Source organism: Anabrus simplex, chromosome 1, assembly GCF_040414725.1.
Source record: "Anabrus simplex isolate iqAnaSimp1 chromosome 1, ASM4041472v1, whole genome shotgun sequence".
Taxonomy (NCBI): Eukaryota; Metazoa; Arthropoda; class Insecta; order Orthoptera; family Tettigoniidae; genus Anabrus; species Anabrus simplex.
The window spans coordinates 1610896550-1610909463 of NC_090265.1; the positions used below are offsets into that span (position 1 = coordinate 1610896550).

Sequence of the window (12914 nt, forward strand, 5' to 3'; positions counted from 1 at the left end):
CCCTTATTTTTGAGGATTGCCCTGCACGTCTTACCCATAGAGTCGACTAAACACCTGCATTCGTCGCTGCTGATCGCATACCAGGCTCTCTGGATTTCTTCCCAAAGTTTATCTAAAGATGTAGCTTTTGAGCGGTCAATTCTCTTGTCTATGATCTCCCATAAGTTCTCAATGGGTGATGCGTCAGGGGATTGAGGTGGCCACTCTAATACTTCGATATGGTGATCTTGAAAAAACTGCCTTATGATCCTTGCAGTATGCTTTGGATCGTTATCGTGCTGAAATTTCCATTTCAGCGGCATTTCCTCTTCAGCATAAGGCAGCATCACATTTGCCAAGATGTCTTTGTACATTTCTGCGTTCATTATGCCGTTGATACGGTGTATTGGACGAATGCCGTACCATGAAAAACATCCCCATACCGTAACACTTCCGCCACCGTATTTCACAGTTTTTAAAGTGTACTTGGGATTAAATTCTTGGTTTGGTGGGCGGCGCACATAGACTTTTCCGTCTGAGGCAAACCTATTATACTTGGATTCATCCGACCAAAGGATGTTCCTCCACCAAATATTAGGTTTTTGTTCATTTCTCCGGGCGAAGTCCAACCTTTTCCGAACATTAGCTTTTGAAACATGTGGCTTCTGTCTCGCAATGGGCCCATTCAATTTTGCGGATCTCAGTCGTCTTTGAATCGTTGAGGTTGATGGTTGAACATCATTTTTGTCGCTAAACAAAATGGCTTTCAGTCGTGGTGTTGACAAAAATGGGTCTTTCTTTACTTCCCTAGTGATGAGTCTGTCTACGCGAGGAGTAGTTACACGACGTCGCCCCCTGTTCTCCACCTGTGGCTTTGTTTGTTTTGCCAGTCTAATGTGTTCTGAACTCGTTTTCGTGAAACGTGTAAATCTTTGGCTATTTGATTCATGGACATCCCACTTTTAAACATCCGGAACATTACTATACGCTCATCATCACTCGTATGCTTTGCTCTGCCCAACTAGAAGAATGTAAACAAAACCAAACGTCAATTTACATACAAAATAATATTGAGTGGAGGTTTTGTTGACAAATAGTATCGCTAGCCCCCAAAACAACTGCACAAAAATCGATTGGAACGGGAATTCTGTAAAACGGCTCTATTATTTTGACCCATAAGATTCTTACCTTTATGCCTCTTTTCGCATGTCTAGCTCAAACGCTTCCTTCCGCACGACTACAGATAGCAGCGACGTCTTCCCTGATGTTATCTAAAAGGGACTGACAACAGGGCACTCGTGGAGATTTTGCGAACTAATAGATATCCTAGTTCTTAATCCCGTCAATAGAGGTGGCTCTATTATTTTGACTGCCACTGTATATGCATAATGACCTTAAATGACCTACCACAAATTAAATATAAACATTTTACAAATTCATTGTACAGTTTGATAGTTTTATATACATTCTGTGATGTTTGAAACATCACAGGACCTCCAGAGTCAAGGAGAAATATACTCAAGTCTTAAATATAGAGGGCAGCCATAATCTACTCAGAAAATGTATATAACACTTAAAAGAGAGTCAAGGAGAAAAAACATACATTTAAAAAATTTTCTCTGCTACATGGAAAAGATGAAAGTTTTGGATATATTTTTCTGCATAGAAGATGAGAGAGCAAGTTCATATTAACAATTCTATGCCTTTCCATGTAGTGCATGTGTCTGGATTAGATTACAGGAATATAGATTTTCAATTAAGTATTTTTAGCAAAAAAAAAAAAAATGAGCTCAACGCAGAAACACCTGCTGGAAACAAGACCATACGGAGCCGAGGGAACATCCTCTCATTCAGTTCAACACTTGATATAAAATAGCTACAGTCCATTTTGGCAATTCCCTAAATTTGATAACAACTCTCAATTTCACCATCAGAGATCAACGAACTCAAAGCTGTTCCCACCGGGCGAGTGGGCCGTGCGCGTAGAGGCGCACGGCTGTGAGCTTGCATCCGGGAGATAGTAGGTTCGAATTCCACTATCGGCAGCCCTGAAGATGGTTTTCCGTGGTTTCCCATTTTCACACCAGGCAGATGCTAGGGCTGTACCTTAATTAAGGCCACGGCCGCTTCCTTCCAACTCCTAGGCCTTTCCTATCCCATCATCGCCATAAGACCTATCTGTGTCGGTGCGACATAAAGCCCCTAGCAAAAAAAAAAAAAAGCTGTTCCCTTGAACAGAACAGTGCAATGAACTACAATGGCAAATTCGAAGTTTCACAGCACTGCACAAAATATGTGCTAATATAACATTTTAATATTCATCGAGTGCAACAGTAAGTCCAAGCCCAATTCACCTATCATTAGAACACTTTATGGTCAGTGACAGAATTGTGATGTTTTCTATTTTCATTCTTCTATGACTATTTTAATTAGTGCTATTTTACAGTTTCTGAGTTTTATACATGTGTTTAGCTGAGGATGACCCAGATGATGGTCATAACTAGTACCAGTTATTTTTATGTATAAAATGTAAGATTCTAATTTTACAATTGTAAATCTTTGTGTATTGATCAGGTGGAACTATGTTAATTAAGAAATGAGCTTGCGTTCTTGTAGCAATGTACATAATATTATGTTACTGACCTAATACACATACACTATGTGTTCAAAAGTATCCGGACACCCCCAAAAACATATGTTTTTCATCTTAGGTGCATTGTGCTGCCACCTACTGCCAGGTACTCCATAGCAGCAAACTCGGTAGTCATAAGACATCATGAGAGAGTAGAAAGGGGCGCTCCGCAGAACTCACGGACTTCGAATGTGGTCAGGTGCTTGGGTGTCACTTGTCAGAAGTCTGAACGCCAGATTTCCAGACTCCTAAACAACCCTAGGTCCACTGTTTCTGATGTGATAATGAAGTGGAAACATGAAGGGACACGTACAGCATGAAAGCATACAGGCTGACCTCGTCTGTTGACTGACAGAGACCGCCGACAGTTGAAGAGTGTCGTAAAGTGTAATAGGCAGGTATCTATCCAGACCATCACACAGGAATTAGAATCTGCATCGAGATACACTCCAAGTCCTATGACAGTTCGGCGGTGAGAAAACTTGGATTTCATGGTCGAGCGGCTGCCCATAAGCCACACATCATGCAGGTCAATGCCAAAAGACGCCTCGCTTGGTGTAAGGAGCGTAAACATTCGATGATTGAACAGTGGAAAAACGTTGTGTGGAGTGACCAATCACGGTACACACTGTGGCAATCCGATGGCAGGGTGTGGGTATGGCGAATACCCGGTGAATGTCATCTGCCAGCATGTGTAGTGCCAACAGTAAAATTCAGAGGCGGTGGTGTTATGGTGTGGTCGTGCTTTTCATGGAGGGGGCTGCACCCCTTGTTGTTTTGCATGGCACTATCACAACACAGGCCTACGTTGATGTTTTAAGCACCTTCTTGCTTCCCACTGTTGAAGAGCACTTTGGGGATAGCGATTGCATCTTTTTACACGATCAAACACCTATTCATAATCCACGGCCTGTGGCGGAGTGGTTACATGACAATAACACCCCTGTAATGGACTGGCCTGCACAGAGTCCCAACCTGAATCCTATAGAACACCTTTGGGATGTTTTGGAACGCCGACTTTGTGCCAGTCCTCACCGACCGACATCGCTACCTATCCTCAGGGCAGCGTTCCATGAAGAATGGGCCGCCATTCTCCAAGCAACCTTCCAGCACCTAATTGAACGTATACCTGTGAGAATGGAAGCTGTCATCAAGGCTAAGGGTGGGCCAACACCATATTGAATTCCAGCATTACTGATGGAGGGTGCCACGAACTTGTATGTCATGTTCACCCAGGTGTCCGGATACTTTTGATCACATAGTGTAGATCACAAAGACTGATTGTCTTCAGTGACATTACTGTGTGCAAGGGGCTTTGTTGTGACCTAGAAAAAATGCCAGTCAAAGACAATGGGAACTTGTTTAAAACATCGTACTATTTACACCTACTGTACAGGGTCTCTCATATAAACTCGGATCAAACGCACGGATTTGTACTCTGCACTATGGCAGTTGCCTCAGCCAAACTTATGTCGCACGCGGCCGCCCTGCTTTAAGCATGTATACAATCTTATATGAAATCTTGCCATACAAAAGGTGCTGGAAGTGTCGTCCTTGCTGGGTTACACAGGCTTGTAGCTGGTAAAACCACATTCTGGTTGACGTGAGTGAGATCTGCCACTGTAATATTTCTGATTTCATTCATAATATCTCCTTTCAGTTCCTCCAATGTATGAGGATTTGTTCAATACACTTTTTGTTTCAGTTTACCCCACAAGTAAAAATTACACACTATTAGATCTGGAGAACAAGGGGAAAATAGACCGGCACTGATCACTCTGTCTGCAAACACTTCTGAGACTGTAAGAAGGGAATCTTCTGCTGTATGAGTAGGGACCGAATCTTGTTGAAACCATCCAGGCAATTGTACTTCTTCCGCTAACTGAAGGAAGAACAACATCAAAATGTCATCTTGGTACCTGTCTGCATTTACTGTTGTCTCGAAAATAAATAGATCCCATTATTCATCTTGCACTAACAGTACAACAAGCACAAATGCTACCATCATAATAAGGGACTTTATAAATACAATTAGGATTTTCTGCACACCAATAGTGAGAGTTACGACTGTTCACATGGCCATTAAGATGACGCCAAAACTTTTACATACGAAAATATGATGTTGCAATGATAACTGTCTCACCATGTTAACAGCTGAGATTCAGACTGGCAACTCATGCATGCCAGGTCGAACACGTGCAGGCTGCTTACAAGGTTAATAACTACGCACATGCCTCCCATACTGCAGCTGTCATAGCCCGAAGTACAAACACCAAGTGTTTAGTCAGGATTTATATGAGAGATCCCGTATATAGAAGGTATTGTTCTGGCACATGATAATAACATGAAGTTGATTATGTTTGGTTGTCATGGTTACTACGGTTTCAGGTTTCTGTCCACACTAATTCCAGATAAACCCCCAACTCAAAAATGTATCCATGTTAAAAAGAATTCTGGGAAGAACAATCATATTCCTCAATGTTATGATTCATTATCATCCTCACCATAATTTTTCCTTAAGCAGACACTTTATTCTGTACACCACTCCTTATCTATCATTATGTTCCAGTCTAGATTGCCTGATACTGTCACCACTTTTAATTGAAAATCCATGTCCGGCTCCATGGTTAAATGGTTAGCGTGCTGGCCTTTAGTCACAGGGTCCCGGGTTCGATTCCCGGCAGGGTCGGGAATTTTAAACATCATTGGTTAATTTTGCTGGCGTGAAGGCTGGGTGTGTGTGTCGTCTTCATTATCATTTCATCCTCATCATGATGTGCAGGTTGCCTACGGGTGTTGAATCAAAATACTTGCACCTGGCGAGCCGAACATGTCTTCAGACACTCCCAGCACTGAAAAAGCCATACACTTTTTTATTTTCATTGCAAATCCATAATTCGTTGTTGTTGAAATTTTCTTATAGCGGATAATGGATTTATTCCATACATCTTCTGGCATTGCGATACATCTTCGTCGAGTTGTTCTGCACTTGTCAGATGTGGTCTAATTTTGAATATTCTAGGAGGTGATCCTTGTCTACTGTAAAATTCTGCCCTTTGCATATTGTGTCCAAACTACTACATTAGAATTTGGTTCATTGGAACATGAAATGTGCAGAAAAAAATATATATCAAAATCAAAACAATTCCCTCATTTTCATTGGTTTCTTGAGTTGCAATGGCAATACAATCTTGTGAAACAATAACAGACCATAAAACTGTATATGGCATTTTATCATTTTAAAATTCCATGTGCAATCACTGATGAATAGTTTACCAAGTGTCTGCATACTCAACCTTTCAAGCCTTCAGTAGCCAGTAGAATGTCTCATTTAATCTGCTGAGAGCTGCCAATTAACTCTCAGTTTACAGTTCACGGGAAATGAGCAGAGATTCTTGATTACAAAAGCTGAAAATTTGGTACCTAGAAGACTATTCAAGGTACATACCCTCAGAAGGCCAAGAGCTTGAACCTTTTCTTAGCTTTGCAACAACTACAGTTCTATTTCTACCATGTTTTTCTTCCACCCAAACAGTGTTCCATCATCCATTAACATCGTCTTTGAACATGAGGGTTGTAATATGGTATTCTTACTTTGAATTAAACAACATAACATTCAAATTAAACATGAGTTTCTAACATTGTGTTGTATAGGAATGTTAAGACACCATGAGAAAAGTTTGATTTATTCAAAAATTCAAATTTAAAATGTTTGAATTAACCATGTTCTACTGTAGACATGATACTGTATAGGCTTTTGGGCTTATGCCGTGTCCACGAGAAAGGCTTCTTCTCATGGACAGTCGAGATTACTTCTGATGACGCAGAGCACAGTTCTCTGCGAGACGTAAAGAATTTCACCTTATTTTCTTGACATGTAATATTACAGTATTGAAAGGTGGACCATTACGATATTAATTTTAATAATTATATTGATGAAGATGTGCCCTGAGATGGTCATGACCAATATTAAGATAAAAATTTGCTACCAATTCATTCCTTGATTTACTTTTGTTGATTTCCCACACAGGCTTTAAATTTTTGTCATTGTTTATAGTCATGTAGTCATAGACATATTTTCGGGTGGCAAGAGATGACAGCCCCCACCCCCCACTCTCCATATTTTTCAAAAGAAAACAAATGTTCATAATATTACAAACTTAGAAATACAAATTTTACAAGCATGTTTCTTGCTGCTCTGCTTAACTTTGCTCAATGAAACAAAAAGTAAACCTTGTAAAATTGTACACATAATGTTGTTAGAAACTGTTCAATTTTATTTTCACTCACCTCAATTCTAATGAAAATGTCACTAAACATTTCTGAAAAAATGTGGACAGATGGGCACCAAAAATCACAGACTGGACGTTGTGTTCCTACTAGTGATGACTGTCTCAATGATCAGATGTTCAGAGTTACGTGAATTTACCGAGCGGTGTTGTGTTTGTCCTGTACATCTCTTGCAGTTATATTTAATGGCTGTTCTGTTTTGATGCATTTATCAATATTTTTAATAGCTGATTGGTAAGCAAACCCTTTGCTGTATTTATTTTCTTAGGTTTAATATGTACCAGTATGCATAATGTTTATTACAACACTTTAAGTCAAAATTTTATCTTTGTGCAGAAACATTTTTTATACTTGATTAACACTATTAATTTTATTACTTGTGAATAAATAGGTACACAATATTTCTTTAAGTGATTAATAAAATCTACGGTACAGCATTTTAGGACAAAAAGGCACATTAGTGACTAGATATGTAAACTAGGCTCTGCAGCGCTTTTGTATTGTTTTCTAATATAATGCAGGGTCCAGCTCATTGGCTGAATGGTCAGCATACTGGCCTTTGGTTCAGAAGGTCCCGGGTTCGATTCCCAGCCGAGTCGGGGATTTTAACCTCTATTGGTTAATTCCAATGGCTTGGGGGCTGGGTGTTTGTGGTGTCCCCAACATCCCTGCAATTCACACACCACACATAACACTATCCTCCGTCACAATAACACGCAGCTACCTACACATGGCAGATGCCGCCCACCATCATCGGAGGGTCTGCCTTACAAGGGCTGCACTTGGCTAGAAATAGCCACACAAAATTATTATATAATGCAGGAATATCACTGTGTTCTCTTGTGAGTCGGATGGGTTCTCTATTATATTGTTTGGTCACTTGCATGTGCATCCCTCGGGCAGAGCAGTGAGTCACCAGTTTACTGACCTCCCCTCCCTCCCTAATCTTGCTTGATAACATTGAGTTTATTTTGCTATTTTTATTTTATTTTTTATTTTTTCAGGCTCTGAGAATCAAAGAAGAGCAGAGTTTTTTGCTATCTTACTTCTGTGCAGGCCCACCAAGAAAAAAGCAATGGATTTTGGAAAATGAACCACCAGAAGGAGGCATTTTGGAAGATGATCCATCAGAAGGGCAGTTTATCTGACCCATCATCAATCAAAAAAATTAATAAACATGATCCTGGTCATGGTCTAACTCTGGCTATAGCCACATGTTAAAGAAGATTCATTTCAACCAAAATAGTATTCCATATTCTCAGATTCCCAGGTAATGCCTGCCCCCACCCTTCCCCCACCAATCAAAATGCTCAAATTATGTCCATGTCTATGGTTGAATAAGGCAATGGTGTTCTGGTTGAATTCCTCTCATGTTTTGAGCTTGACTAATTTGGCAACATTTGTACAGTCCAAAGTGTGCCCCTTTGCTTTGCCAGGAGGCCATGAAAGAGTACAGAGTGGAATATTATTGCTTTGTCTTATTTATTGAAAAGGTTTATCAACTCTCTTGCTCCTTTACTGTCTAGGTTCCAACTCATTGGCTGTATGGTCAGCGTACTGGCCTTCGGTTCAGAGGGTCCTGCGTTCAATTCCCGGCCAGATCGGGGATTTTAACCTTAATTGGTTACTTCCAATGGCTCAGGGGCTGGGTATGTGTGGTGTATTCAACATAAGAAATCATTCTAGGTAGGGCCCTCATCTTCATAGACATGTAGGTCACCTAATAGACCGTCTACTAGGAAAAGACCTGCACCAGACCTCTCCAGAGGCCATACGCCATTATTATTATTATACTGTCTAAGTTAATGACTGTTATGATTTCTCTTGTATATCACTCAACTATTCAACCTTCAATCTTTTCCATAGGTTTTATACTCTTCTTGTCTTCTGTAACAGACTTCTCAGAAACTTAATTTCCTGCTGCCTGTATTTGATTTTCACCCCTCTATGTCATTGTTCAAATCTCTCTCTGCATAAATTATTTCTTTATCCTTCATTGGTATATCTTTGTTCAACAGTGTATCTGTACTCTGTAACATTACAATTTAAGATTTTTGAATTATTTGTCAGTAAAATTCTCCAGAATCAGAAATATTCTCTGACATTACACATAGTCTAATGAAAACTTGAAGGGATAGAAACAATCTCAGTAATTTGAGTTACATGAACACAAGGCTACCTCAGATTATCAAAAGCTTTGAATAAATGAAAAGGAGGAAAATTTTCAAAAATTCATATAGTACCGGTACTCTATTTTCAAATTAAATTACACCTACATAGATTTATTTCCTAAATTAAATGAAAATTACAATCAAATCATAAGACTAAAACAATTTTTTTAAATCAAGCAGTGGTCTTACAAACAATCTGAGGTTGACTGAAATACTGTGGAGTTTTTAGGACAAATAAAGAGTGCTTTACCATTGCTTTTTAGTTTTCTGCCTCTAGCTCATTATGAATTATAAAAGATTCATGGCTTATGAACTGTTAGTTTATTGGTGTAAGAACATAACTGAATTCAAAGGTGTGCCAAGAATGGAATGTTGTCTGTTAGCAGTTCGTCACCTCTGTTATTATTATTCTCACAAAAGAGCCAAAAAAAGGCTCACATTGCATAGACATCAGATTATCAAGACTGAAATTATTGAGATACAATACTTTCCTTTATTTAACAGACAAATCAACAGAGAGAAATATAAGTTATATTAGATGGTACCTGTTGTTTGGTGGTTTACTGTTGGTGTTTTGGAGGCAGAAGAACTATTGATAAATGGCTGAACTTCTGGTTGAGTTTCATCAGCATTCTCTGGCTTAGGACAGTCAACAGGATTCACCTCCCCAACCTCTGGTTAACAGACATCAAAGTGTGGTAGAAGAGACAACAAGTTCAGCTACTAATCTTTAATTCAAAGTGTAAATTAAATATATTTATTAAAGGACAAATCCTATGTGGTGAAGATTAACTATGTTCTTCCTCATACACAGCACATATAATTTGAATGCCAACATACTATACCGTATCAATTTTTACTGTTATATATATATATATTCATTTAATAACTACATTTTATTCATTTAATACTGTACATCTGACATAATGCAAGGACAACCAATGCTAAAATATCATAATGTTGGGAATGAAAGGTTAAATGCTATTTGTTTTAAGTCACACTGACACAGGCATATCCTATAGCAATTTAATTTCGTGTGGCTATTTCTAGCCGAGTGCAGCCCTTGTAAGGCAGACCCTCCGATGAGGGTGGGCGGCATCTGCCATTGGTAGGTAACTGCGTGTTATTGTGGTGGAGGATTGTGTTATGTGTGGTGTGTGAGTTGTAGGGATGTTGGGGACAGCACAAACAACCAGCGCCCGGGCCATTGGAATTAACCAATGAAGGTTAAAATCCCCAACCCGGCCGGGAATCGAACCCGGGACCCTCTGAACCGAAGGCCAGTACGCTGATCATTCAACCAACGAGTCGGACTCCTATAGCAATGATGGTATAGGAAAGGGTTAGGATTGGGGAGGAATTGCCCATGGCCTTAATTAAGGTACTACCCCAGTACTTGCCTGGTGTGAAAATGGGAAACACAGAAAACCATTTTCAGGGCTGCTGACAATGCAATTCGAACCCACTATGTTCTGAATGCAAGCTGATCATTAAGTGACCCAAACTGTGTAACCAATTTGCTCAAGATTAAAATCTCTTCTCTTTCTTCAGCTTGTCTCAATTATTTCTTGGGTTGCTGGAGACACTCAGGCTCATTTTGCTTTTGGCCAGGGGCTTAAGGCCAGATGCCCTTCCTGATGACGTATGATTTTTGAGATGAAAATCTCCACCCAGGGGATTGACAGGGATTTGAATTTCAGCCCTCTGGGTGGAAAGCCAGCAGCTAAGCCACTGAGCAAATCATACCCTCCCGTGGTGAAAATTTCAGTACCGATTTTACCAAAGTATGGAAACTTCAGATTTTTGTAAGGATATTCATGAGGTATATTTTTGGGCTTCATCATCATCATCATCATTTCCCTTTATCCAGCTGTAGCCGGGTAGGGGCAAATATGGTTCCTCCCCACTTTCTTCGGTCTTTCCACCACTCCTCCTCCAACACTGTGTCCCAGTCCAGGTTTCTTTCTATAATGCTGCGTTGGATGGTATCCTTCCATCTCAATCGTGGCCGTCCATGGCCTCTCCTTCCTTGGATTTGCATTTCCATCACCTTTTTTGGCATTCTTTCGTCGCTCATTCGCTTTATGTGTCCAAACCATCTTAGTCGGCTCTTCTCTATTCTATCATTCATTTTTTCCACTCCAATTTCTTCCCGGATTTTCTCATTCCTTATTTTGTCTCTTCTACTCTTCTGTATCATATTCCTCAAGAATTTCATTTCGGCTGCCTGTATTCGACTCTCATCCTTCTTTGTCATTGTCCAAGTTTCTGCTCCGTAAGTTGTTATGGGTACGTAATACATCTTGTACATAGTATCCTTTGCTTCCATTGGCACATCTTTGTCCCATAACATATTTCTTACACTATGATAGAAACAACTTCCAGCTTGAATCCTTTTACTAATCTCAGCATCCAGTCGAGCATTCTCCATTAATTCACTCCCCAGGTATTTAAACGTTTCCACTACTTCCAGGGGCTTGTCTGCAAGTCTAATCTGACCTTTCCCTTCTTTCTCCCCTCTACTCATAACAAGAGTTTTACTCTTTTCTACACTTATTTTCAATCCACATTCTTCAATCTTCCCATTCACCACATTCAACTGTTCTTGAACCTTCCTGTCATCTTCTTCCCAAATCACAATATCATCTGCAAATAACATCATGTTCATTTCTCTTCCTCCATATGCTGCTTTTCCTGTTCTCATGATGTCATCCATTACTATTGTAAACAGGATTGGTGATAGAACACTTCCCTGTCTCAGCCCACTAGTTATTTTGAACCAAGTTGTCCTGCCAACTTGTGTTTGCATGCAACTACAACATTCCTTATACAATGCCATGATCATTTTTATTAATCCCTGTCCAATTCCTTTTTGCACCAGACTGTCCCAAACTTTCGTCTTAGGGACACTGTCATATGCCTTTTCAATATCAATGAATGTCATCACCATATCATTCCCGTACTCCCAATGCTTTTCCATTAGTTGTCTCATAATGAAAATGGGCTTCCACTTCTGAAACCAAACTGATTTTCCTGTATCTGCTTCTCAACCCTCAACCTTATTCTACTTTCCAGTATCCTTTCCATTATCTTAGCAACATGGGATATTAGAGTAATTCCCCTGTAGTTCTTCAAAACTTTCTTATCACCTTTCTTGAAAATTGGGATGATTATTCCTTTTTGCCAATCCTCGGGGACCTCCTTATTCTCCCAGACATTCCTGAGAACCCGATATGTCCACTGCAGGCCTACAGCTCCAGCTGCCTTTATCATCTCCACTGAAATTTCATCTATTCCAGCAGTTTTTCCATTCTTCATCTTTCTTACTTCCATTTAAATTTCATTCATTGTAATTTCTTTATCCATTTTAGCCATTTTAGCCCCAGATAGAGACAACGAATGGCAACAGCAAAGCTTTGCATCCCGTTTACATCTTAGGGCACCATTTCAAGTTCCTTGTTGCTTTCTCCTAGCAACATGTTATGCGTAGTTTCATTTTCTCTGTCTCCTGATTGAAGAAAGGCAAGGTTCCTTTCAAAACGCGTTGAGTGTGTTTTTATAATTAATTACACGGCATAAACCCAAAAATATACCTCATGAATAGTTACACGGGCCGTGAAAGTCTAAAGGATAATTTAAATTTGCTACAGAACTTTCACCCTCTGAGATTTTTACTGACAATGGTTGCTTTTACATTGAAGCACTTATTAACAAATCTTAGGAATAGTTGTATCAGGCATTATTAAACATAAAATCATCCATTTCTTGCAGGCTTATATAAATCTGACTAGTAGTTAATACCAAATTTATTTTATGAGAATTAACTCTTAATTTAATATTGA

The 12914-nt window shown here is 39.6% G+C and overlaps 1 protein-coding gene across 2 annotated transcripts in view; it reads right to left on the reverse strand.

Annotated features, from left to right (window-relative positions):
* LOC136858592 (monocarboxylate transporter 9) overlaps nucleotides 1-12914 on the reverse strand; it is a 230363-nt gene that overhangs the window by 24751 nt on the left and 192698 nt on the right. For both annotated transcript variants that reach the window (XM_067138264.2, XM_068225629.1), the window contains one exon: nucleotides 9618-9744. In XM_067138264.2, coding sequence (XP_066994365.2) covers nucleotides 9618-9744 — 127 coding nt within the window. The remainder of the gene's footprint in view (nucleotides 1-9617; nucleotides 9745-12914) is intronic.